Genomic DNA, 27,946 nt, shown 5'->3' with positions numbered 1-27,946 from the left:
ACACACACACACACACATATATATTTAAAAAAACGATGGGTTATAAAATACAAGGTTGATGTAAAAACATTGGCAGTGGGACTGGATGTGGAGCGGGTGGAAGTGAAGGGTGAGGAGATGCCAGTTGGGTGTGCCAGGGTTATGCATCGCTCTCGGGCAGGGCCCTACTCTGCCTTCATGTGTTCTCTCACATCAGAGGGTAGCCCATCAAAGAGGGCATCCTCCACCAACAGGCCGCTTCTCTTGAGCGAGCGGCAGTCTCCCAGCTCCCGGGGCAGCGCCTCCAAGTGGTTGCCCCTCAGCTCCAGCAGGCTGAGCAGAGCCAGGTTGCCCACCTTGGGCGAGAGGACGGAGAGGCTGTTGCGCCCCATCCTCAGGGCCTTCAGCTTCTTGCAGAAGTACAGCTCGTCGGGCAGGCTCTCCACCTTGTTGCCCGTGATGCAGAAGTCCTGGAGGTTCTGCAGCACGCCGATCTCGGGCGGGATGAAGCGGATGTCGTTGTGGCCCAGGTCCAGGTGCCTCAGCTTGTTGCACAGGAAGAGGTGGGAGGGCAGGACCTCGATCTTGTTGTGGCAAAAGTAGAGGCACTCCAGGCCGCTGAGCTTCTTGATGTGCTCGGGGATGTAGGCGATGCTGTTGTGCCACATCTTCAGGCAGGTGAGCTTGCGGCAGTGCTGGAAGCTGATGATCTCCTCCACCGACCTCAGGTGGTTCTCCTTCAAGTCCAGCTCCTGCAGGTTGGTCAGGCTGAAGACGGCGTGGGGAATGCGCTCCAGGTCGCAGTGGATCAGCGCCAGCTCCGTCAGGTTGACCAGCTTCTTCAGGCTGTTGAGCATCACCAGCTTCGTGCCGTCGTTGTGGATGCACAGAGCCTGCAGGTGGCCGGAGGTCTCGGCGATGGAGGGCGGGATCTTGGTCAGGTTGCTCTTGATGCCGAGGACCTTGAGGTTCTTCAGCTCCCTCAGGGATTCCAGCGTGACGTTCTTGGACAGGTCGGGGCTGAGCGAGCCCTGGAGGTGGAGCTCCTCCAAGCTCTTCAGGCCGTACATCCAGGTGGGCAGCTCCCAGGTGTCGTCGAACTTGACCCGCAGCACCTGGAGGTTGTCCTTGAGGAAGGCCAGGGCGGCCGTGTGGATCTTGGCCGAGCACTGGTAGAGGGAGAGCTCCCGCAGGCCCTCCAGCTGGGCCACGGTGGCGGGGATGGTGACGTGGCCGAGGATCTCCAGCCGCAGCGACTGCAGCTCGGTCAGCTCGAAGACGGTGTCGGGCAGGCCGGAGAGCATGAAGAGCTGCAGCTCCAGCCGGCCCTGCCCGTTGGTCTGCAGCTTCTGCCGCAGCTTGTCCACCGTCCACTCGTTGTTCAGGTTGAGCTGCTTGAGCTTGTTCTCGCTCACCTCCGACAGGAAGACGGCAAAGCGCTTGGAGTAGAGGGGGTCGTACTGGTCGATCAGGTGCAGCATGAAGGCAAAGTCGTTGCGCACGTCGGGAATGTCGTCGATCCCGGTCTCGTGCCGCACGTGCTCGAAGGAGTACTCCTTGAGGGAGCGGTAGAAGAGCCAGTACAGGGTGTAGAGGCAGGTCAGGCCGTACACACTGACAAAGCACAGGTAGCAGATGGACAGCTTGGAGAACAGGTGGGCCATGGTGTGGTTGCACGAAAACTTGTAGTAGCCAGTCATCTCCTGGATGTTGACCTCGCATTCCACCATGAAGTTGACCTTGGACACCAGGATGCTGTTGTAGACCACGATGAAGACGAACTTGATGACCTTGATGATGGTCTGCCGCACGTACATGGAGTACAGGAGGTCGCCCTCCTCCACGTGGAGACGGAACTTCTTCACCTTCTCGAACAGGGCCTTGGCCTGCTCGCCCTCCTTCTGGTCCAGGGCGCTGACCGCCGGCTTCTCCACCACGATCTTCTCGGGGATGGAGCGCAAGGACTGGGTCTTCACCAGGTCGCCCTCGGCCGCCGAGAGGCGCGGCGCCGGCAGCAGCGGCGGCATGGGCGGCAGCGCGGCCAGCGTGGCCAGCGCAACCTTGGCCGCGTGGCTCTTCTCGCCGGCCTTGCCCCCCTTCTCCTCGGCGCTCTCCCCGGACACCTCGGACAGGGCGCGGGTGGTCCAGGGGGAGTCGAAGCACTTGCCCAGGATGGAGATGAAGTGCTCGATCTTGGAGCTGGAGCCGGGGAACTTGAACCAGAAGTTGCTGCACAGCATGAAGATCAGCGTGTGGATCAGCACCAGGTACGGGAAGTACTTGGCGTACCAGTGCAACGCGCGCTCGTAGCACATTTGGTTTATAAAGCTGTACTGCTGGAGGTCCAGGTTGGTCTTCAGCCCTTTCATCTCGTCGGCAGAAGCGGCAGGGGGCGACGGCACTGGGGTGGGAGGCACGTAACTATTGGCAGAAACGTTGACCAGAGTTTCATTCGGATCAGTCCGCAGGTTATCGGGTGAAGTCCGTTTCGGAAGGCAAATGATCTTGTCTTGCATTACCTGAGAAGGTGGGGGGGGGGGGGGGTAGAAAGCCATGGCATTATAATAGATAATGTTTCAACGGGATACATATCAGCAACTCGTTAGACAATAGACAATAGACAATAGGTGCAGGAGTAGGCCATCATCCCCAATCAGTACCCCATTCCTGCCTTCTCCCCATATTCCCTGACTCCGCTACATTTAAGAGCCCTATCTAGCTCTCTCTTGAAAGTATCCAGAGAACCTGCCTCCACCGCCCTCTGAGGCAAAGAATTCCACAGACTCACAACTCTCTGTGAGAAAAAGTGTTTCTTCGTCTCTGCTCTAAATGGCTTACCCCTTATTTTTAAACTGTGGCCCCTGGTTCTGGACTCCCCCAACATCTGGAACATGTTTTCTACCTCTAGCGTGTCCAAACCCTTAATAATCTTATATGTTTTAATAGGAATTCCCTCTCACCCTTCTAAACTCCAGAGTGTACAAGCCCAGCTGCTCCATTCTATCAACATATGGCTCATGTCATCTATAGTATTTACTCTATGGAAAGAGGCCATTCAATCTATCGCTCTAGTACTGGCCTCATTCACTCCCCCCCCCCCCCCCCCCCCCCCCCCCCCCTAGTCGGCCTACTAGCTCCACTGTTCACATCCTTGTATCCCTTCGTTTTCACCTCTTCTCCAGCCAACAATGGCCCATTGTGGGCTCCACCCTTGCTTGCTCGTCTGCTGTCGGCCCTGCTTTGTTCTGGCCTTTTACTTCCTCCAGTTCCCTCCCCTTTACTTTCAGTCTGAGGAAGGGTCCCGACCCAAAACGTCACCTGCCCTTTTTCTCCAGAGGTGCTGCCTGACCCGCTGAGTTACTCCATCCTCTGCTTTGCCATTACTCAACATTACTCAATGGTAAAGGTATGAACATAGATCATTTTAACAAAGTGGAAATGCTCCGCAGGTCAGGCAGCACTTGTGGAGCGAGGAAACAAACCAACGTTTCATGTTTGTGAACTGGCTCTCTGATAATGGCCAAAGATTGATTTATTTTTAGTCTAGAGATACAGCGCGGAAACAGGCCCTTCGGCCCACCAAGTCCGTGCCGACCAGCGATCCCCGCACACTAACGCTATCCCACACACACTAGGGACAATTTACAATTGTACCAAGCCAATTAACTTAAAAACCTGGAGGTCTTTGGAGCGTGAGGGGAAAACCGGAGCACCCGGAGAAAACCCACGCAGGTCACGTGAAGAACGTACAAACTCCGCACAGACAGCACCTGACGTCAGGGTTTCAGCCGCTGTAAGGCCGCAACTCTACCGCTGCACCATCATGCCGCCCCAATAATCTGATTGCTATCCACACTTTTATACTTTTGAAAAGGGCATCTGTATGGAATCTGTCTGGCCACAGAATACTTCACAGGCAATGGAAATGCCTTGGAAAAGCAGTCAGTGTTGTAACGTAAGTAACTAATTTCACACTCAGCACCCTCAAGCAAAGAGTAACATATACAGTATTGTTGTTTAATTTAGTTCAGAGATACAACATGGCCCAGAGAATCCATGCTGACCATCGGATGAATCACCCATTCACTAGTTCCATCTCACTTTCTCATCCAATGCCAACACATTAGGGGCAATTTTACAGAGGCCAATTCAAAGGGTCAGGCAGAATCTCTGGAGAGAGGGAATGGGTGACGTTTTGGATCAGGCTGTTCAAAGAAGGTTCTCGACCCGAGACGGATCTGAAGGAGGGTCTCGACCCAAAACCTCATCCAGTTCTTCTCTCCGGAGACGCTGCCTGACCCGCTGAGTTACTCCAGTATTTTTGTGTCTATCGCCGGTGCAAACCGGCATCTGCAGTTCCTTCCTGCCACCGTTTTCAATCGTTCATGACCTATCTTGCTTAGGGGTCATGGAAGGTCAGCCTCCTGGCAGCGCCTGTGCTTTTGCAAACAGGTAACACAGGCGATGTTCTTTCCTAAGAACAGCTCCTGAACATAGCAGCGTGAACAACGCTACAAGAGATGTGAAAAGAAACCAGAACTCCCGGAGGAAACCCATGCGGTCACTGGGAGAAAATCTTTAGTTTGGTCCATAAAACCCACGACTTCTATACTCATTTGTTCCTTTTTTGTATTGTATTGTATTGTATTCAAATTTATTGTCATTGTCTCAATTAGAGACAACAAAATGAATTTCCCTTTACAGTCAGTATCATAAAAATAAATAAATAATAAATATTAAAACATATTAAAAAAATAAAATAGAATTTTAAAAAAAGCACAAACACAGAAAGTCCACGACACAACATAACACAGTGGCACCAAAGAGACTGTCCTTAGCTGCTTATGCTAAATGTAAAATTATAAAATAGTAATCTGCCCTTGAGGTTTGGCTCTGGGTAAAACAACAGAACTGAATTTCGAAGGATGAGTACAAATAGACAATAGACAATAGGTGCAGGAGTAGGCCATTCGGCCCTTCAAGCCAGCACCACTATTCAATGTGATCATGGCTGATCATCCCCAATCAGTACCCCGTTCCTGCCTTCTCCCCCATATCCCCTGAATCCGCTATTTTTAAGCCGTATCTAGCTCTCTCTTGAAAGCATCCAGAGAACCTGCCTCTACCGCCCTCTGAGGCAGAGAATTCCACACTCACCACTCTCTGTGAGAAAAAGTGTTTCCTCATCTCCGTTCAAAATGGCTTACTACTTATTCTTAAACTGTGGCCCCTGGTTCTGGACTCCCCCAACATCGGGAACATGTTTCCTGCCTCCAGCGGATCCAAATGCGCGAATGGTATAGTCATAGCATCATCAAGTGATACAGCGTGGAAACTTGCCCAGGCCAACCAACATGCCATACCTACACTAGTCCCACCTGCCTGCATTTGGCCCAAATCCCTCTAAACCTTTTCTATCCATGTACCAGTCCAAATGGTTTTTAAACATTGTGATAGTTCCAGCCGCAACTACCTCCTCTGGCAGTTCGTTCCATACACCCACCACACTTTGTGTAAAAATTTGCCCCTCAGGTTCCCGTTAAATTCCCCCCCCCCACCTTAAACCTATGTCCTCTGGTTCTCGATTCCCTAAATGGCCTGTCCCACTTTCACAACCTAATTAACGACCTCTGCCGAGTTTGCCCTTGACTCGTACCCGCAGCATGGTCGTCACGAGGTCGTAGGTAGGTCGTAGCATGCCGTAATGCTAGTCGTAGGTACTCGTGGCATCAAGTAGGTCGGGGCGTTTTTCTAGCCTGATTTTCTAGCCTGACCTTTTCCCTGTAAGGTGAACCCGACCTTTTCACTGTTGGGTCTCCGTTGTCGCTGGGGCCTATCACCGTGGAGCGGCTTCCAACCGGAACGACATGGGGCTCCAGTGGCGGAGCTGCGGACCTACTCACCATCGTGGAGCTGGCCGAGTTCGGAGCGGGAGGAGCTGTGGTGGCGCTCGGCTGCGACCCGACCCCGGAGATTCGGAGGCTTACCGCAGTTCTGGTAGGCAGCAACACCGGGAGCCCGCGGGTCCCTGCTGGGAGACCGCTTTTCGGGGCTTCCGCAACAGCGACTTGTCCCGCCCGAGTTGCGGGGTTGAAGACTACCTGGAGCGGGGGGCTTTGTATCATCGCCCGGCGCGGCTTTGAATGGCCGCGGGACATTTACCATCGCCCTCCGGGGGCTTTAACTCTGACATCGGGAGGTGAATGGGGAGAGCAGGGGAGAGATAAGTCTTTGCCTTCCATCACAGCAAGGAGGAGATGCGCTGTGATGGATGTTTGCGTAAATTGTGTTGTGTCTTGGTTCTTTTTCTTGTGTGTATGACTGCAGAAACAACATTTCGTTTGAACTTCAACGAGGTTCAAATGACAAATAAATTGTATTGTATTGTATTGTATTAAAATTTCCACGAGTAAAAAAGGTCATGAATTAGGTCGTGAAAGTGGGACAGGCCCTTTACTCTGGGCAAAAGACTGTGCATTGATCCGATCTATTCCTCTCACGATTTTATACATCTTTATGAAGTCACACCTCATCCTTCTGCGCTACAAGGAATAGAGTCCCAGCCTGCCCAGCCTCTCTCCGAAATGTTATCATATTGCATCCAACTTCAAAGAATTTCCTACCTCAAATTTCTAAATCCAAGTAACAAACGGACTGCTGTGGGTACTCAGCGAGTCAGGCAGCATTTGTGCATGGAAAGGAATGGTGAAACCTTGCATCAGGAATCTCCGAATCCAGGCAGTAGTTGTTACAAATGTGCTTCAACAATTCTCATATAGACCACAAGGTGGCAGGCCATCCCTTCTCAGAAAACATCTCTCATCAGTCTCACATCAGCTTGAAACATTCAATCTGAAAACTATTTATCGATAAATAATGTTGTAAACATTCCAATAAATCCAATCCCTATATTTAATGTTATCATTTATATGCATGTTATGTTTCAAGAATCTATGGAATTAAAAAATGAATAGTTGTAGAGTGATACAGCATGGAAACAGGCCCTTCGGCCCAACTTGCCCAACATGTCCCAGCTACACTAGTCCCATCTGCTTTCATTTGGCCCATATCTCACTAACCCTATCCTGTCCATCCATGTACCTGTCTAAATGTTTCTTAAATGTTGCGAAAGTACCTGCCTCAACTACCTCCTCCGGCAGTTCGTTCCATTAACCCACCAACCTTAGTGTAAAAAAGTTACCCATCAGGTTCATAGAAACATAGAAACATAGAAAATAGGTGCAACAATAGGCCATTCGGCCCTTCGAGCCTGCAGCGCCATTCGATATGATCATGGCTGATCATCCAACTCAGTATCCCGTACCTGCCTTCTCTCCATACCCCCTGATCCCTTTAGCCACAAAGGCCACATCTAACTCCCTCTTAAATATAGCCAATGAACTGGCCTCAACTACCTTCTGTGGCAGAGCATTCCACAGATTCACCACTCTCTGTGTAAAAAATGATTTTCTCATCTCGGTCCTAAAAGATTTCCCCCTTATCCTTAAACTGTGACCCCTTGTTCTGGACTTCCCCAACATCGGGAATAATCTTCCTGCATCTAACCTGTCCAACCCCTTAAGAATTTTGTAAGTTTCTATAAGATCCCCCCTCAATCTTTTAAATTCTAGCGAGCACAAGCCGAGTCTATCCAGTCTTTCTTCATATGAAAGTCCTGCCATCCCAGGAACCAGTCTGGTGAACCTTCTCTGTACTCCCTCTATGGGAGTTCCTATTAAATCTTTCCCCCCCTCACCTTAAGCTTATGTCCTCTAGCTCTTGATTCCCCAAGTTAGAAAATGAAAACCCACTATTTCAGAAACGAGGAAGAGTGAAGATTGGGATCGAGACCAGCTGGTTAACTAGGGTAGGACGGTGGTGCAGCGGTAGAGGTGCTGCCTCACTGCGACTGAGACCCGGGTTCGATCCTGACTGCAGGTGCTGACCATACAAAGTTAGTACGTTCTCCCTGTGACCTTGTGGGTTTTCTCCGGGTGCTCCGGTTTCCTCCCACATTCCAAAGGCGTTCAGATTTGCCAGGTTAATCATTTTCTGTCAATTGCCCCTAGTGCGTAGGATGCAAAATTGGGCTAACATAGAACTAGCGTACTGAAGATGGACATCAAAATGCTGGAGTAACTCAGTGGGTCGGGCAGCATCTCTGGAGAAAACGGATGGGTGACGTTTTGGGTCGGAACCCTTCTTCAGAATTATTATACGGCTGATCGATGGTTGATGGGCTGAAGGGCCTGTTTCCATGCTGTATCTCTAAACTAAACTGAACCTGACATCAGCATGAGAAATTGTTGGGATTAAGGAAGTATTAACAGGTCATTTGAAGTAAACGTGGGTTTCTGAAAGACAGATCATATTTAACAAATGTTGGAATATCTTGTTCCAACCAGCGCAATAGATAAGGGTGAACCAGTTGATAGTGTTGCATATTGAATTTCAGAAGGCTTCATACCCCAAAAGATCTTTACATTCATTTAGAATACAGGTACATCAGCTGCAATAGCTCAATTTCTGAGAAACCTAGAAAATCCCATTATAAAGACAATGTGTCTACAGTTTAGTATATTTTGTAGATATAGCGCGGAATACAGGCCCTAAAGCCCACTGCGTTTGCTCGCTGAATTTCATCAAAAGTAAGTTAATAATGCCTTACTTTTGATGAAATTCAGCGAGCAAACGCGATAATCCCCGATATTTTGGATCTTTAAATCTCCACGGCAAATGTCGGCTGTTCACTTCCGCTGTTTTCCACCTTCAGTTCCCTCTTGTAATGACCTTACTTTCTATCTTTTTTTTTTGCCTGAAAATTTAGGTCGCTGTGCTTCACGGTCACCCTGACTAGCACAGAAAATTTCAGCTCAAAAATCGGCCGTTTTCCATGTTTTTAACGGGTGGGAAAGTGCGTGTTTCCCCATTGACTAACATGTACCGAAGTGACATATGTCCTCCAGTTAAAATTTTCGGTCACGTGAGGGGGGATCTACGCTCATTTGACATTTGGTGAAATCACCCTATAGGTATTTAGCCCAAGGTGAATGTCGACCTACCTGTAGAGTGCATCCAAACACCCCAATCATCAGCATGGCGATAGCTATATAATCGGTGAATACATCCCACCATGGCTTCAGTACTCGAAATGCAGGCTGATGGTCAGTGAATTGTTTAAACTCAGTGACTGGAATCATTGCTCCTGCCAATGACAACAAAATAAAAATGAAAAAAAAACCTTAAAACCTATAGAATAATAAGAGAATACAGATCATTAAGAGAATCATAAGTGAGGCTGAATTTGGGACAGGTAGTTATTAAGCTGCAAACTAGCTACATTGCTAATAGAAACATAGAAACATAGAAAATAGGTGCAGGAGTAGGCCATTCGGCCCTTCAAGCCTGCACCGCCATTCATTCATTCATTCATTTTGCTCAAGATTCCAGCATCTACAGCTTCTTGCCTCTCCACCTTATTCAATTCGTTTGTTTCCTTGTGATGGCCCTTTAATGTACCCATTCTCCCATCCCACTGCTCTTCAGCTGATGGCCATTCCATCCGCCTCCTCAGAAGCACATTGGAATCAGCCCCACAAAAACTGAGACAGTTGAGGCAAACCACAGGCATTATTAAGTATGGGGTTCGAAAGCTTGAAGGGAACAAGGGGGGAGGGGGGGATTTAAAGTGGCAGGGGGCCTGATGGAATGTCAGCCAGCATTAGAGAGCTTACGGATGGCACCTGGAGAGAAATGAAGATGAAACGTTAATACAGCCACTTACCAGCATGGCAAGAAAGCAAAGCAAGAAGAGGTTTGCAAGCACTTTTCTCTTGTACCCTATTTAGAAGGACAAAGAGTATTTTAGTACAGCCCCCTTCTGATATCTGCAGCAGTTATTGCTTGGCTGATGAGCTCGTTGGATTGACAAGAATTAGCGAGTTGACAGAAAAGCATAAGGTAACAACAACAAACGTTGCAGGAATTCGGCGCCAGAAGGGATCTAGAATTTCACTCGCCTCCCCAGCGGAGAAACGCCAAAAGACGTGGAAACTGTGGATGAAGGAGGAACAGGTAGCTGGAGTTTGCGAGAGACTTGATGAAAGCGAAGGTTTATCATCATCCCATTCCGGGCGACAAAAGATGTGGCAAGTCGGCCAAGACTCGGGGAGGAATTTGAGAGAGTTTGGTGAGTACTTGACGCCAACGGCTCTGAACGTAGCTGAGAGACCCTCAGAGTTAAACCATGAGCAAATGAACAGGTTCAGTGAAGGGAGGGAGCTTGATGAACATGAAGCCGCAGAGCTCACACGAGAGAAGCGCTGACTTAAGACGCTCTTCTTCCGAGCGGCAAGGATAAAGCAAGTTCAGTGTAAATTAGATAACTGCAGACCAACTGCAGGCGAGAGACTGTTTGGAACTTGTTCAGAAATGCACAAAAGCCAAATCCCCTGCAGACGTCATGCAGGCAAGAGGCGGAGGGCAGATATCCACAGATTCACCATGTTAGTACCAAGAGCATGAATGCAAAAGCAATGACGGTATTGACACTGACGGTCTTGGGAATCGACAAGAGCTTCCAAGGTGCAATGATGTTGGAGGATTGGCAGCCTTTGGTAGGGATCGTGTGGGCTGCAGTTAAGATGGAGTGAGAATTGAGAGAGAACGGCGGGGATATAGTGAGGCATTCTCTTCTTACGCATGGAAAGAATATTGCTTTCAGAATTAGGGGGTGATTGGAAGCCAGCCAGCAAACGATTCAGTCTGAAGAAGGGTCTCGACCCAAAACGTCAGCCCTTCCTTCTCTCCAGAGATACTGCCTCACCCGCTGAGTTACGCCAGCATCTTGTGTCCACCAGGGACTACTGGCATCGTGAGGCCAGACAAAGGGGTCGGGGATGGCAGAGGGAAGGTAATCCCTGCCAGGGTTGTCACAGCTCGAGCAAAACACAACCTGCTGGAGGAACTCAATGGGTCAGTCAGCATCCGTGGAGGAGAATGGACGGACGGGGATTTTGAAGGTGGGTCCCGACCCTAAACATTGTCCGCCCGTTTCCCTCCAATGCTGCCTGACCCAGAGTTCTCCCAGGTGGTTGTGTAGGAAGGAACTGCAGATGCTGGTTTACACCGAAGATATACAAAATGCTGGAGTAACTCAGTGGGTCAGGCAGCATCTCTGGAGAGAATGAATAGGTGATAGAAACATAGAAACTAGGTGCAGGAGTAGGCCGTTCGGCCCTGCACCGCCATTCAATATGATCATGGCTGATCATCCAATTCAGTATCCTGTACCTGCCTTCTCTCCATACCCCCTGATCGCTTTAGCCACAAGGGCCACATCTAACTCCCTCTTAGATATAGCCAATGAACTGGCCTCAACTACCTTCTGTGGCAGAGAATTCCACAGATTCACCACTCTCTGTGTGAAAAATGTTTTTCTCATCTTGATCCTAAAAGACTTCCCCCTTATCCTTAAACTGTGACCCCTTGTTCTGGACTTCCCCAACATCAGGAACCCTTCCTGCATCTAGCCTGTCCAACCCCTTAAGAATTTTGTAAGTTTCTATAAGATCCCCCCTCAATCTTCTAAATTCTAGCGAGCACAAGCCAAGTCTATCCAGTCTTTCTTCATATGAAAGTCCTGCCATCCCAGGACTCAGTCTGGTGAACCTTCTCTGTACTCCCTCTATGGCAAGAATGTCTTTCCTCAGATTAGGAGACCAAAACTGTACGCAATACTCCAGGTGTGGTCTCACCAAGACCCTGTACAACTGCAGTAGAACCTCCCTGCTCCCATACTCAAATCCTTTTGCTATGATTGATGTTTTGGATCAGGCCGTTAAAGAAGGGTCTCGACCCAAAACGTCATCCAGTCCTTCTCTCCGGAGACGCTGCCTGACTCCGCTGAGTTACTCCAGTATTTTTGTGTCTATCGCCGGTGCAAACCAGCATCTGCAGTTCCTTCCTGCCACCGTTTTCAATCGTTCATGACCTATCTTGCTTAGGGGCCATGGAAGGTCAGCCTCCTTGCAGCGCAAACAGGTAACACGGGCGATGTTCTTTCCGAAGAACAGCTCCTGAACATTGCAACGTGAACGACGCAACAGGAGAGGGATTTACGCACGTGGGAACGACATGTAGTGCTTAGCCCGTACGCCGTCCAATCTGCCAAAGAGAAAATAAAAAGCTGGTTTAAGAACAAACGCCACAACAAATCCAAAACGTAGGGGCCACAAGTTGTACAGGGCTGGAAATTCAGACTTACGCGGTGTGAATTTAAGATAACAGTTAGGATACCCCATCAATAGGATATAGCAGTTTCTTAATCCATTGGAAACATAGAAACATTTCTTAAACGTTGCGATAGTACCTGCCTCAACTACCTCCTCCGGCAGTTCGTTCCATTAACCCACCAACCTTGGTGTAAAAAAGTTACCCATCAGGTTCATAGAAACATAGAAACATAGAAAATAAGTGCAGGAATAGGCCATTCGGCCCTTCGAGCCTGCACCGCCATTCGATATGATCGTGGCTGATCATCCAACTCAGTATCCCGTACCTGCCTTCTCTCCATACCCCCTGATTCCTTTAGCCACAAGGGCCACATCTAACTCCCTCTTAAATATAGCCAATGAACTGGCCTCAACTACCTTCTGTGGCAGAGAGTTCTGTGGAGTTCAATGGTTTCTTTTATTGCCACATGTACCAGGTACAGTGAAATACATGTCTGTGTATACAGCTCAACAAGATTGTCCTCGTACTTAAGCGCAGTCACCCCAGTTTGTGCAGAACAGCCCACCGAGTCCGTATACAAGAGGCGCCATATTGGGGCCATTGTACAGTTCCGACCGCAGGTGGCCACAAAGGCCCAACCGCCGGCCCTCTCCACGCCCGGCCCTCCTCAGCCCCCGTTCCTGGGTCAAAGGTCATAAGGAATAGGAGTAGATCATCAAAGACCCACACCATCCTGGCTACACACTCATCTCCCTGCTATCTTCAGGTAGAAGGTACAGGAGCCTGAAGACTATAAACAACCAGGTTCAGGAATAGCTACTTCCCCACAGCCATCAGGCTATTAAACCTGGCTCGGACAAAACTCTGATTATTAATAACCATTATCTGTTATTTGCACTTTATCATTTTATTTATTCATGTGTGTATATATTTATATTACGGTATATAATAATAATAATAATAATAATAATAATAACTTTATTTATAGAGCACTTTAAAAACAACCACTGTTGCTAACATAGTGCTGTACATGACTAATCATGGACAAAAAAGTTATTACACTACAATAAAAACATTAAAAGAGAGAGTACAAACAATAAAATTAAAACATTAAAAGCACTAAAACAGGAGCAAAGTCTCAAGCAGGGTCAAAAGGCAAGGAATATAAATGTGTTTTAATACTGGTTTTGAAGATGGACAGTGAGGGGGCCAATGGACACACTGATCTGTTTTGTAGTCAATGCCTACTATGTTCTGTGTGCTGAAGCAAAGCAAGAATTTCATTGTCCAATACAGGGCCACATGACAATAAACTCACTTGAACTTGAACTTGAATTTGGCCCATCACGTCTACTCCGCAATTCAATCGTGGCTGATCTATCTCTCTCTCCTAACCCCATTCCCCTGCCTTTGCCCCATAACCTCTGACACCCGCACTGATCAAGAAAGATGCGATTGTTGCTAAGAGATGCATTTCCAAACATTAACTCACAAGTTCACAAGTTATGGGAGTGGAATTAGGCCATTCGGCCAATCCAGTCCACTCCGCCATTCAGTCATGGCTGATCTCTGCCTCCTAATCCCATTTTCCTGCCTTCTCCCCATAACCTTTGACGCCCGTTGACCATTTCTGCCAACTCCTGGCAAAAGCCTCTCATAATGTCTTTGTTTTTGTATCAAACCTTTCAATACCCTCACCACCCACCCATCCTTCTGAAGTAATCTGAGCACCATTTAGTAACACTGTCTTGTCACCACTTTTACAATTTAGATATCGTTTTTATTTTAAAAAGCTCAAATAAGCCATTTTTGAAAAGTTCAAATTCCCGGGCGTGCATATTTCCGAAGGTCTTTCCTGGACCCAGCACACTGGTGCAATTATAAAGAAAGCACATCAACGCCTCTACTTCCTGAGAAGTTTACAGAGATTCGGTACGTCAGAGAGGGTTCTCCTGAACTTCTACAGGTGCACAGAAGAGAGCATTTGGACTGGTTGCATCACGGCCTGGATTGGCAGCTTGAACGTCCAGGAGCAAAGAAGACTACAAAAAGTCGTGAACACAGCCCAGTCCATCACCGGCTCTGACCTCCCCACCATCGAAGGGATTGACGAGAATCGCTGCCTCAAAAAGGCAGCCAATATCATCAGAGACCCAAACCATCCTGGCCACACACTCATTTCACCCCTAGGTACAAGAGCCTAAAAACCATAACGTCCAGGTTCAGGAACAGCTTCTTCCCTACAGCCATTTGGCTATTAAACACTACAACCTCAAGTAAGCTCTGAACTACATGGACTATTGGTGTTATTATTGCACTATTTGATGTGTGTACGTTTGTTCATGTTATGTGTGTTTTATTTCTATTTACGATTTATGCATATGAATGGACACTGGTTGTGCAACGTTTTTTTTTTGAGTTTGTCCTTGGGTATGTATACACACACTGACAATTTTTTTACAAACTACTCGTTTAGTTTGTTATTTTGTTTAAGGGCCTGTACCCACGTGTGTGTACGTGTGTGTGTCACGACCTCTACCGAGTTTGCCATTGACATACTCGCAGCATAGAAACATAGAAAATAGGTGCAGGAGTAGGCCATTCAGCCCTTCGAGCCTGCACCGTCATTCAATATGATCATGGCTGATCATCCCACTCAGTATCCTGTGCCTGTCTTCTCTCCATACCCCCTGGATCCCTTTAGCCACAAGGGCCACATCTACCTCCCTCTTAAATATAGCCAATGAACTGGCCTCAACTACCTTCTGTGGCAGAGAGTTCCAGAGACTCCCCACTCTCTGTGTGAAAAATGTTTTTCTCATCTTGGTCCGAAAGGATTTCCCCTTTATCCTTAAACTGTGACCCCTTGTCCTGGACTTCCCCAACATCGGAAACAATCTTCCTGCATCTAGCCTGTCCAACCCCCTAAGAATTTTGTAAGTTTCTATAAGATCCCCCCTCAATCTTCTAAATTCTAGCGAGATGGTCGTCACGAGGTTGTAGGAGGTCGTAGGCAGGTCGTGAGCTAGTCGTAGGTACTCGTGGCATCAAGTAGGTCGGGCCGTTTTTCTAGCCTGATGAAAAATGCCCACGAGTAAAAAAGATTGTGAATTAGGTCATGAAAGTGGGACAGGCCCTTCCCAGTGCACTATGTTTACGTATTCTATTGTGCCGCTGCAAGTAACAATTTCATTGTTCTATCTGGGACATATGATAATAAAACACTCTTGGCTCTTACTAATACGGTTTCATGAATCCTTCCCAAGGAGACATCATCCTCTCATTTATATTGTTAGACACAAAGCGGCTTTCTAATTCAGGAGATAGACATTTGAACACTAGTTTTGCTGAGGACACAACTTCCTATTCAAGGTAACCAATGGCAACATGGAGCATTCCACAGCGCTGGGACTTTACATTCATCTAAGGCGATTTCCACCCAAACAGCTAGGCTATATTTAGAAACATAGAAACATAGAAATTAGGTGCCGGAGTAGGTCATTCGGCCCTTCGAGCCTGCACCGCCATTCAATATGATCATGGCTGATCATCCAACTCAGTATCCTGTACCCGCCTTCTCTCCATACCCCCTGATCCCTTTAGCCACAAGGGCCACATCTAACTCCCTCTTAAATATAGCCAATGAACTGGCCCCAACTACATTCTGTGGCAGCGAATGCCAGAGATTCACCACTCTCCATGTGAAAAATGTTTTCCTCATCTCGGTCCTAAAAGATTTCCCCCTTATCCTTAAACTGTGACCCCTTGTTCTGGAATTCCCCAACATCGGGAACAATCTTCCTGTATAAACAGTATTCAAATACCAACGATCCCACATCCTAGTTTAGTTCAGTTTTATTTATTGTCACGTGCACCGAGGTACAGTGAAAAGCTTTTGTTGCGTGCTAACCATTCAGCAGAAAGACAATCCATGATTACAATCGAGCCATGTACAGTGTATAGATACATGATAAGGGAATAACGTTTAGTGCAAGGTAAAACGCCATCAAGGATAGTCCGAGGGTCACCACTGAGGTAGATAGTAGTTCAGTATTGCTTTCTGGTTGTGGTAGGATGATTCAGTTGCCTGATAACAGCTGGGAACAAACTGTCCTTGAATCTGGTGGTGTGCGTTTTCACACTTCTATACTTCACGCCTGTTGGGAGAGGGGAGAAGAGGGAATGGCCAGGGTGCGACTAGTCCTTGATTATGCTGCTGGCCTTGCCGAGGCAGCGTGAGGTGCAAATGGAGTCAATGGCAGGGTGGTTGGTTTGTGTGATGGTCTGGGCTGCGTCCACAATTTGCTGCAATTTCTTGCGGTCTTGGATGGAGCTGTTCCCAAACCAAGCTGCGATGCATCCCGATGATAAAATACTTCCTATCTGACCCCAATTTGAAAGCAATTTGCAAGAACGCTCGCACTTACCTACAAAAGAAAATATTGTCTCTTTCAACAGTGCCCCAGGGAGTTGGCTTTTAAACTTATAAAAATATCTCCTTGTAGAATTCCAGCAAGAAGAGTGTTATCAAAACCTGCAAAAAAATAATGCACAACTATTAATGCAGTCCCAAAAATATTCCAGCTGACATTTTAACAGCTCTCTTCAAGGCACACAGGAAAGAATATCATACATGCAGTCAACATTCAGTAGAGGTGGTGCCCTCTGTACAATGCTACCTGATCATTGCATCATATATTACCAGATGCAGTTCAAACCATTCACGCTGTTCTGACTTTAGTTTTAGAGATACAGCGCGGAAACAGGCCCTTCGGCCCAACGACTCCACACCGACCAGCGATCCCCGCACATTAACACTATCCTGCACACACTAGGGACAATTTACGCTTGCACCAAGCCAATTAGCCTACAAACCCATAGGTCTCTGGAGTGCGGGGAGGATCGTGGAGAAAGCCCACGCAGGTCACGGGGAGCAGGTACAAACACCGTACAGGCAGCACCTGTCGTCAGGATCGAACCCGGTTCTCTGACGCTATAAGGCAACAAATCTACCGCTGCGCCACCGTGCCGCCTCTAAATAATCTTTGCAAGTTCTCCATTCGGTTACACTCCCTCCCCGTTCCCCAAGGCCATGCACGTTTTCCCATCAACTTCTCCTCCCAGTTGCCTTTTGAAAGTTTTTGTCCACTCTGATTCCACCTTCCCTTTCCACATGATGGTAAATTCCAATCCCCCCCCCCCCCCCCCCCCCCTCCAACCCCCTCCCCAGTGGAATCACGCTAAACCTGTTCCTCCAAGGCTCATCGAAGCATAGAAACATAGAAAATAGGCGCAGGAGTAGGCCATTCGGCCCTTCGAACCAGCACCGCCATTCAATATGATCATGGCTGATCATCCAAAATCAGTACCCGATTCCTGCTTTCTCCCTGTATCCCTTGATTCCGTTAGCCTTAAGAGCTATATCCAGCTCTCTCTTGAAAACATCCAGTGAATTGGCCTCCACTGTCTTCTGTGACAGAGAATTCCACAGATTCACAACTCTCTGGGTGAAAAAGTTATTCCTCATCTCAGTCCTAAATGGCCTACCCCTTATTCTTAAACTGTGTGACCCCTGGTTCTGGCCTCCACCAACATCGGGAACATTGTTCCTGCATCGAGCCTGTCCAATCCCTTAAGAGTCTTATATGTTTCTATAAGAACCCCTCTCATCCTTCTAAATTCCAGTGAATACAAGCCCAGTCGACCCATTGTTTGAGGCTCGGTGCATGAGGGCAAATCACTCTCTGCATCACTTTTCCCAACAGCAATCACTCCTCTTTTCAAGGCATCCAGCAAGCAACGAGAGCAGATGACCATCACACAAACCAACCTCCCTCCCATTGACACTTCACGCTGCCTCACCAAGGCCGCCAGCATCGTCAAGGACCAGTCTCATCCCTTCATCTCCCGTCTCCCATCAGGCAAATGGGTACAGAAGTGTGAAAACGCACTCCTCCAGATTCAGGGACAGTTTCTTCCCAGCTGTTATCAGGCAACTGAACCGTCCTCTCAACAACCAAAGAGCGATCCTGAGCAACTATCTACCTCGTTGAAGACCCGCGGGCCATCTTCAATTGGGCTTTACCCTTTCGCTGCACATTTCCCCTTTATCGTGTATCTGTACGGGTGAAGGGAAGAGCGTTCACGTCACAGCCCCGATTTCACCAATCTCTCCATGACCACACACAATAAGCACTAGAGGCGCAAGGCGGACACCATTGTATGCAGATGCCGGGAAGTGTGTTCCGCTCCGGCTGAACAACTTCTAATCTTGTATGTGGACACGAAGAAGATGTATCTGTACACAGTGGATGGCTTGAATGTAATTATCCACTGACTGGTTAGCACCCAACAAAAAGTTTCTCACTGTACCTATACACGTGACAATAAACTAAGCTTTTACCTATTCACTTCCAAACATCCAGGGACTCATCCTAGATGCTGCCTGATCCCAGGATTCCTGGATTTACTGTTTTTAGATGTTTTTTTTACAGTAATCGACAAACTCAAGGTTACCATTAACTTGTCATTCAGTATTATTAAATCAGTTCAATACCGATTACCCAGCTGCGTGGATGAGATTCTAATTCAAGTCTGGGGTATCAAATGCCCGCTGAGCGACTCTGCACGGATACTGACCTCCCCATCATCAAAGGCAGATACAGGAGTCGCTGCCTCAAACAGGCAGCCAGCATCATCAGAGACCCACACACCCTGTCCACACTCTCATTTCACTCCTGCCATCGGGAAGAAGGTACAGGAGCCTGAAAACTGTAACGTCCAGGTTCAGGAACAGCTTCTTCCCTGCAACCATCAGGCTAATAAACACCTTGACACTTGACACACGCTGAAAGAATGGGTTGGCTGGGCTTGTGTTCACTGGAATTTAGAAGGATGAGAGGGGATCTTATAGAAACATACAACATTCTCAAGGGTCTGAAGAAGGGTCTCAAAACCCAAAATATCACCCATTCCCTCTCTCCGGAGGTGCTGCCTGTCCTGCTGAGTTACTCCTGCAATTTGTGTCTACCTTAGATTTAAAACAGCATCTGCAGTTCTTTCCTAAACATTCTTAAGGGAATGGACAGGCTAGATGCAGGAAAAATCTTCAAGAGAGAGTTAGATAAGCGGTTAGGGCTAACGGAACCAAGGGATATGGGGAGAAAGCAGGAACGGGGCACTGATACTGGATGATCGGCCATGACTCAAAGGGCCGAATGGCCTATTCCTGCACCTATTTTCTATGTTTCTACTGCAACCTCCAAATAAGCTCTGAACTAGAGGCATTGCTTTTATCTTTTTGCACTATTATTGTTTGTTTGTTGTTTTATGTTTGTGTGTGTGTAAGGAAACCGAAGCACCTGGAGAAAACACACGTGGCCAGGAGGAGAATGTACAAACTCCTGTAAAGACAGCACCCGTAGTCAGGATCGAACCCGGGTCCCTGACTCTGTAAGGCAGTAACTCTACCGCTGCGCCACCGTACCACCGCTGAATTATAAACCTTGGTCTAAACTTTACAATTTCTCAGCCTAGTTGGTTAGGATCCTGACGTACATAATAAATCCAGCCAGGCACCTTCAAATCCTAAATAACCCAGGATATACTGGAAGAATTCAGCAGGTTACGACACAAAATCTTGGCTCAGTTTCTCCACGGACGCTGCCTGACCTGCTGAGTATTTCCAGCCAAAAGAAGAGACAAAGTGCTAGAGCCACCTGGAGCATTGCGTACAGTTTTGGTCTCCTAATCTGAGGAAAGACATTCTTGCCATAGAGGGAGTACAGAGAAGGTTCACCAGACTGGTTCCTGGGATGTCAGGACTTTCATATGAAGAAAGACTGGATAGACTCGGTTTGTACTCGCTAGAATTTAGAAGATTGAGGGGGGATCTTATAGAAACTTACAAATTTCTTAAGGGGTTGGACAGGCTGGATGCAGGAAGATTGTTCCCGATGTTGGGGAAGTCCAGAATAAGGGGTCACAGTTTAAAGATAAGGGGGAAATCTTTTAGGACCGAGATGAGAAAAACATTTTTTTTCCACACAGAGAGTGGCCAATCTGTGGAATTCTCTGCCACAGAAGGTAGTTGAGGCCAGTTCATTGGCTATATTTAAGAGGGAGTTAGATGTGGCCCTTGTGGCTAAAGGTATCAAGGGGTATGGAGAGAAGGCAGGTACAGGATACTGAGTTGGATGATCAGCCATGATCATATTGAATGGCGGTGCAGGCTCGAAGGGCCGAATGGCCTACTCCTGCACCTATTTTCTATGTTTCTATGTCAGGCAGCATCTCTGGAGAACGCAGGTGGGTGGCAAAGTTTCGGGTCACCTGCGTTGATGAACAAGCTGCCAGAGGAGGTAGTTGAGGCTGGGACTATCGCAACATTTAAGAAATAGTTAGACAGGTACATGGATAGGACAGGTTTGGAGGGATATGGACCAGACGCAGGGACTAGTGTAGCTGGGACATGTTGGCCAGTGTGGGCAAGTTGGGCCGAAGGGCCTGTTTTCACTAACTGCAGGGAATGTTGCCCATTTGACGGCAGAGGGGAAAAGCTGCAAATCGCTCTCCACTGACTCTCGAATTCCATGTAACATAAACACAGGAAGAAATTTGGAAATCCCCGTCGAAGTTAACGCACGCACATTGCAACCTCATGAATCCACATTCAAACCTTTTCTTCCCCACCGCCACCAACTGTAAGCGAATAGTTTCTGAAGTCTTGGGGCAGGTGTTTCCTGCGTTTGTCCACCCCGTCTGCCATCCCGCTGAGAATCTGACTGAGACTAACCCGAGTTTGAGGCGTTTGCCACCGGCCGGGATTAGACACACAAAAATGCTGGAGTAACTCAGCGGGACAGGCAGAGTCCTCGTCTCTGGAGAGAAGGAACGGGCGAGAAGTTTCGGGTCGAGACCCTTCTTCAGACCTTCTATTCCTTCTCTCCAGAGACGTTGACTCTGCCTGTCCCGCGGAGTTACTCCAGCACTTTTGCGTCTTATCTTCAGTGAAAACCGGCACCTGCAGTTCCTTCCGACCCGCACACCGGGGAGTTTCAGCTCAAAATGTTATAATACCGGTAGCCGAACGGTAATATTTTCACTGAAAGAGTTCGCCCTTTAATCTCGCTCACTGAACCTTTCACGAAAATAATAGCACCTTCCCAAAGCCACAACAAGCTGCAGCCCGGCTGACAATGACGCTCGAAGCCTGGCTGCTCCTCACTGCAATTTCTATTGTGTGTAAATTGCAACAATGATTCGTCTCATTGCATTGCACCGCCTCCTACAACCTTCCCCGGTGTTTGTGCAGCTTTCCGCCGGTATCAATCTCACGGTACACGCGAATACTCCGTATGTAGCCACATGCACACGCACACACCGAATCTCCCTCTCCTCCATCTCTCTCCCCCCACTCTCTCCCCCATCTCCCCCCCCCCCCCCCCCTCTCTCCCCCATCTCTCTCCCCCGCCACTCTCTCTCACCCCCCACCCCACCCTCTCTGCAGAAAAAAAAAGTCTGTGGAATTCTCTGCCTCAAGAGGCCGGTTCTCTGGATGCTTTCAAGAGAGAGCCAGATAGGATAGTGGAGTCAGGGGATATGGGGAGAAGGCAGGAACAGGGGTACTGATTGGGGATAATCAGCCATGATCACATTGAATGGCGATGCTGGCTCGAAGGGCCGAATGGCCTACTCCTGCACCTATTGTCTATTGTCTATTGAAACATAGAAGATAGGTGCAGGAGTTGGCCATTCGGCCCTTCGAGCCGGCACCGCCATTCAATATGATCACGGCTGATCATCCAAAATCAGTACCATCGTTCCTGCCTTCTCCCCCATATCCCTTGATTCCGTTAGCCCAAAGAACCAAATCTAACTAGGCATATATACAGAATCAATAACCCCACCCTACGTTTCCTTATCGCCGTCTACTTTGATCTATCGTTTTCGCACCTCACCCTTTCATATCTCCAGACTCCCACTCCCCCGACCTTCGGTCTGAGGAAGGGTCTCGACCCGAAACGGTGGCCATTCCTTCTCTCCAGAGATGGTGCCCGAGTTACTCCAGCATTTTGAGTCTAACCACACCCAGAAACTGCCCGCTGCAGGGAAGCCAGTGAGATTAAGTCAATAAACTGACTGACTTCGATTGACAAACGAGAATCTACACGAGTGTGGATGTCAGTAATTAATTTTCAACTTTGCGTTAATATCTATTAAGACGCCGGTCACCTTGTCGCCTCAAACATCCCCATCCCTCAAAACAAAACGATTCTTTTTGCTGTACAGACTGAAATGTCGACTGTGAAATGTCGAAATATCTCCAGAAATACATCGGTTTGATACATCAGCTCAGTGTTAAAACTCGGCTCCGATGAAGGGTCTCAACCCGAAACGTCACCCATTCCTTCTCTCCAGAGATGCTGCCTGTCCCGCTGAGTTACCTCCTACACATCCTTGCCGTAATTTCTCTCTCTCTCTCTCTCTCTCTCTCTTTCTCTCTCTCTCCCCCCCCCTCCCTCTCTCTCCCCTCCCTCTCTCTCTCTCTCTCTCCCGCTCTCTCTCCTCTCCCCCCTCCCCTCTCTCCTCTCTCTCTCTCCTCTCTCTGTCTCTCCTCCCCTCCTCTCTCTCTCCCACTCTCCTCTCCTCTCTCTCTCTCCCTCTCTCTCTCTCCCTCTCTCTCTCTCCCCCCCTCTCTCTCCCCCTTCCCTCTCACGTTCTCAGGACCCTACGGGTCTCCCCCTCTCTCCCTCTTCCCCCTCTTTTTGTCTCTCTCTGTCCCCTCTCTCCCCCTCTCTCTCTCCCCCCTCTCTCTCTCTCTCTCTCTCTCCCTCCCCCCCCCTCCTCTCTCTCTCCTCCCCCCCCCCCCCCCTCCCCTTCCCTCTCCCTCCCCCCCCCCCCTCCCCTCCCCTCCCCTCCCCCCCCTCCCCTCCCCACCTCTCCCTCTCTCCCCCTCCCCCTCTCTCTCCCTCCCCCTCCCCACACCCTCCGCTCCGTCACCAGAGATGTCGGAACACGGTTAATATGCATTACTTACATGAGGAGATACCAGTCTACAAGACAACGAGCACGTTTGAGAATCCACGCCATGTGGACCGGATTACGCGAAGCAGGCGCCGAAGGAAGACATATATATGTAGATATTTCCAGTACTTTTAATGAATCCCAAAGCAGCAGCAATCCGGGTCCTTGCTGGCATTAATTCTAAAATAGAGACACTGTATTCCACTTGGTCGCACAAGTCAAGTTGCATATTTTTACATTTTTTCCACGTTTTCTGTAGATTGAGAGAGAGAGAGAGAGAGAGATCGCCGTCTAGTACCAGCGGGGCTGGGAGTGCTGCTGGGCGCCGGCTTATTTCTCAATCAGCCAGTGTTTTGGTCGGCTCGCATCAATCACCAGCATCCTTCAAGCGAGCTCCAAGCATCGCCGTGCCCTGCCTGCTGCGATGTGAAACACCACTCCCCCTGGCTGGATGACACATCTGACTGCCTTTGCACAACGGCCACGGTGCTACAGTCTATTCTTCAGGAAGAGCACGGCTCGCCATCCCCTCCCCCTCCATCCTCCTCCTCCATCCTCCTCCCGGGTGCACGGAACGTCCTGCCAGATCTCAGTGTCTCCGCCCTCAGCGCTGATCAGGGACGGAGGGAGGAGGGAGAGAGGGGGGGGGGGGGGGGGGAGGGGGGGAGGGGAAGGGGAGACAGAGAGGGGGGAGAGGGGGGGGGGGGGGGGGGGAGAAAGGGGGGGAGAGGGTGGGGTGGGGGTGAGAGGGGGGGGAGAGGGGGGAGGGAGGGGGAGACAGAGGGGGGAGAGGGAGGGGGAGGGAGGGGGGAGAGAGGGGGGGGGGAGGGGGGAGAGTGTGTGGGGAGGGAGGGGGGAGGGGGGGGGGGGGGGGGGGGGGGGGAGACAGAGGGGGGGGGGGGGGGGGAGAGGGTGGGGGGGGGGGGGGGGAGGGAAAAAGGGGGGGGGGGGGGGGGGGGGGGGGGGAGGGGGGGGGAGAGAGAGGGGGAGGAGGGAGGGGGAGACAGAGGGGGAGAATGTGGGGAGGGAGGGGGAGACAGAGTGGGGGGGGGGAGGGAGGGGGGGCAGAGGGGGAAGACCCCTTTCCCTCCCTCTCACTCAATGGAGGGAGTGGAGGATAGAGGGGGGGAGGGAGGGAGGCTGTGAGAGAGGGGGGGGGAGAGTGTGGGGAGGGAGGGGGGAGACAGAGGGGGGAGGGAGGGGGGCGTAGGGGGGTGGAGGAGGGGGGGCGGAGGGAGACGGGGGGGCTACACGACCATAGAGGGGACAGGGAGAGATCTTTGGGGGGAGGGAGTGGGGGAAGGGGGAAATAAGGGGAGACAGAGGGGAGGGGGAAAGAGTGTGAGAGAGTGGGGTAGAAGGGGAGAGGAGAGAGGGGAGAGAGGTGAGTGGAGGGGAAAGAGGAGGGAAGACCCCTTTCCCTCCCTCTCACTCAATGGGCAGCGCCTGAGGGTGGACCTGCTGTGACCCCTCCTTGACCCCCGACTCTGGCCCCGCCCCCTGACATGCGGACCTGGGCGTAGACGGCTGAGGGGAGGGGGCGTGGCTATAAACAGCTACACGACCACAGACCCACGATCTTTGACCACGACCCTGTGCAAAGGTGGGTTTAGCTGCGGGACTGGGTTTGTCATTGTGACTCCCACCCAGGTACAAGGAGCAGCTTCGTTGTGCATGCTTTCCAATGTCAAACCCGACAACCGTGGGCGCCTCTGCTGAGTCACACGCTAAAAACAGGCAGACTTTTAGGTTTGAAGTGCCATGTTACAGAATATAAAGCGGACGGAATAGATATTCCCACGGAATGACACAACGTGTAGGAATCCGAGAACAAGCTGCTAACCTATTTAGAAGATAGATACACGCTGGGGAAAAAAAATCACCAGCGAACTATTTGCTATTTTCCTCCAGCCTTTCTCGTGGGACAAACTTTATAATTGAACCTTCTGCTTTTAAAGGGACGGGAAACAGACTGGAATATTAGCAACACGCAGCCAAATTACATTTAATCTACGGATCACCCCCTCTTCTGCTTCATGTGCTAATCCATTGTAACATTTTAAGGTTTGCAGCTACATTGCCGTTCATTCTAACTGATAAGGTCAACACTGTCTGAAGAAGGGTTTCGGCCCGAAACGTTGCCTATTTCCTTCGCTCCATAGATGCTGCTGCACCCGCTGAGTTTCTCCAGCTTTTCTGTGTAACCTTCGATTCTCCAGCATCTGCAGTTCCCTCTTTAACAAGGTCAACACTGTATCCGTTTGCAAAAGTAATGTATTCTGTGTTGGAAAGATTACTGTCTGGTGGGAACAAAGAGCTAAATCTAACTAAATCTTGGCCTTCAATGCCTTCTGTGACGAAGAATTCCACAGATTCACAACACTCTGGGTGAAAACGTTTTTCCTCATCTCAGTCCTAAATGACCTATCTACCCCCTTATTCTTAAACTGTGACCCTTGGTTCTGGACTTCCCCAACATCGGGAACATTTTTCCTGCATCTAGCCTGCTAAGCCTTTAATATATTTCTATAAGATTGCCTCTCATCCTTCTAAATTCCAGCGAATACAAGCCCAGTCGATCCATTCTTCCATCATATGTCAGAAATAGACCACTTGGCCGCTTCTGCCTTGTGCCTTCATCGGTCTCTGAAAGCAAAAATCTGAAGGTGGGGCATTTTGTGCGATTGAACTAAATTTAAAATATTGCCCTCAGTTCCGGCCTCCACACTGCAGGAAGGATGTGGAGGCTTTGGGGAGGATGCAGAAGAGATTTACCAGGATTTTTGGCAGAGGCCTATCAAAACCTCCCCATCTCATAAATTCATAAGTGATAAGAACAGAATTAGGCCATTCGGCCCATCAAGTTGACTTTGCAATTCAATCATTGCTGATCTATTTTTCCCTTTCAACCCAATTCTCCTGCCTTCTCCCCACAACCCCTGACACCCTTACTAATCAAGAATCTGTCAATCTCCACCTTAAAAATATCCAGTGACTTGGCCTCACTGATTCACCACCCACTGTTCAAATAAAATCCTCCTCATCACTTTTCTAAAGGTACGTCCTTTTATTCTGAGACTGTGCCCTCTGGTCCTAGACTCTCCCTCTAGTAGAAGCATCCTCTCCACATTCACTATATCCAAGCCTTTCGCTGTTCAGTAAGTTTCAATGTGGTCCCTCTCCTGTATTGCGCTGTGCTTTGTCCTGCCCATCTCCTCACCTATGCTTTCATCTCCCCCCCTCCCCCCCCCCCCCTCATTCCCCCCCCCCCCCTCTCTCCCCCCACCCTAGCAATCAATCTGAAGAATGGTCCTAACCCAAAACATCAACTTTCCATGTTCTCCATGGAGGTTGCCCGACCCAACTTTAATACAAATAACTGGAGTAACTCAGTGGGACAGGCAGCATCTCTGGAGAGATGGAATGGGTGATGTTTCGGGTCAAGACCCTTCTTCAGATTGGTTAGGGACAAGGGTAACGAGAGATATAGACGATGATGTGGAGAAATAAAGAGCTATGAATGAACGATATGCAAAAAAGTAGCAACGTTAAAAGAAACAGGCCATTGTTAGGTGTTTGTTGGGTGAAAACGAGATGCTGGTGCGACTTGGGTGGTGGAGGGATAGAGAGAGTGCCGGGGCTACTTGAAGTGAGGGAAATCAATATTCATACCACTGGGCTGTAAGCTACCCAAGCGAAATATGAGGTGCTGCTCCTCCAATTTGCATTTAGCCTCACTCTGACAATGGAGGAGACCAAGGACAGAAAGGTCCGTGTGGGAATGGAGAAGGAGAATTAAAGTGTGCCTGACCTGCTGAGTTACTCGACCATGTTGTATCTTTTCCTTACCAGGATATTGCCGGAAATGAAAAGTATTAGCTGCAAGGAGAGGTTGGACAAACATGGAATGGTTTCGCTGGAATGGCGAAGACTGAGAGGCAATCCAATAGAATTTTATAAAAGGGAAGACAAGCATTGATAGGGGAGATGTGTTCAAGAAGGAACTGCAGATGCTGGAAAATCGAAGGTACACAAAAATGCTGGAGAAACTCAGCGGGTGCGGCAGCATCTATGGAGCGAAGGAAATTGGCGACGTTTCGGGCCGAAACCCTTCTTCAGACTGATAGGAGGGTTGCGGGGAGAAGGAAGGGGGTGTCTCCTCCCATCCCTCAGCCCTCAGGCTCCTCCTCCTTTTTTTTCCTTCTCCCCGCCACCCCCTATCAGTCTGAAAAAGGGTTTTGGCTCGAAACGTTGCCTATCTCCTTCGCACACAATGAGTTTCTCCAGCATTTTTGTGTACCTTTGATAGGAGAGATAGATTATTTTCCCCCCAGGGTGGAAATGTCAAAAATAGAGGGTGAAGGTTAAGGTGAGATGCGGTACGTTTTAAGAGTCAAGTGTGTTTTGTGGTCATATATCCCAGACTACGGAGAGTCGGTATGTCAAGGAGGACTATCTCGCACTTCTACAGTTGCACAGTAGAGAGCACACTGACCGGTTGCATCATGGCTTGGTTCAGCAACTCGAACGGCCAGGAGCAGAAACAAATGCAGAAAGTTGTGACCACTGCCCAGTCCATCATCTGCTCTGACCTCTCCACCATCGAAGGGATCTATCGCAGTCACTGCCTCAAAGAGGCTGCCAACATCATCAAAGACCCATACAGTCCTGGTCACACACTCATCTCTCCGTTGCCATCGGGAAGAAG

General features: G+C 49.2%; 1 protein-coding gene across 2 annotated transcripts; it reads right to left on the bottom strand.

Annotated features, from left to right (window-relative positions):
- Positions 1 to 23,805, bottom strand: lrrc8c (leucine rich repeat containing 8 VRAC subunit C). Of its 2 annotated transcripts, XM_055641354.1 has the most exons (4): positions 23,252 to 23,805; positions 16,641 to 16,747; positions 9,042 to 9,184; positions 1 to 2,498 (listed from the first exon to the last, which is right to left on the bottom strand). In XM_055641354.1, exons 3-4 carry the CDS (start codon positions 9,177 to 9,179, stop codon positions 165 to 167), a joined length of 2,472 nt encoding a protein of 823 aa, XP_055497329.1. In that variant the 5' UTR covers positions 9,180 to 9,184; positions 16,641 to 16,747; positions 23,252 to 23,805; the 3' UTR covers positions 1 to 164. The 2 variants fall into 2 exon arrangements, with proteins under 2 accessions (XP_055497329.1, XP_055497330.1); XM_055641355.1 differs by lacking the exon at positions 23,252 to 23,805 and having other exon boundaries at positions 16,641 to 17,292.
- Positions 23,806 to 27,946: the final 4,141 nt, after the last annotated feature.

The sequence above is a fragment of the Leucoraja erinacea genome, chromosome 10 (genome assembly GCF_028641065.1).
Source record: "Leucoraja erinacea ecotype New England chromosome 10, Leri_hhj_1, whole genome shotgun sequence".
In the NCBI taxonomy this organism is placed as follows: Eukaryota; Metazoa; Chordata; class Chondrichthyes; order Rajiformes; family Rajidae; genus Leucoraja; species Leucoraja erinaceus.
This window is presented reverse-complemented; position numbering and strand designations above follow the sequence as displayed.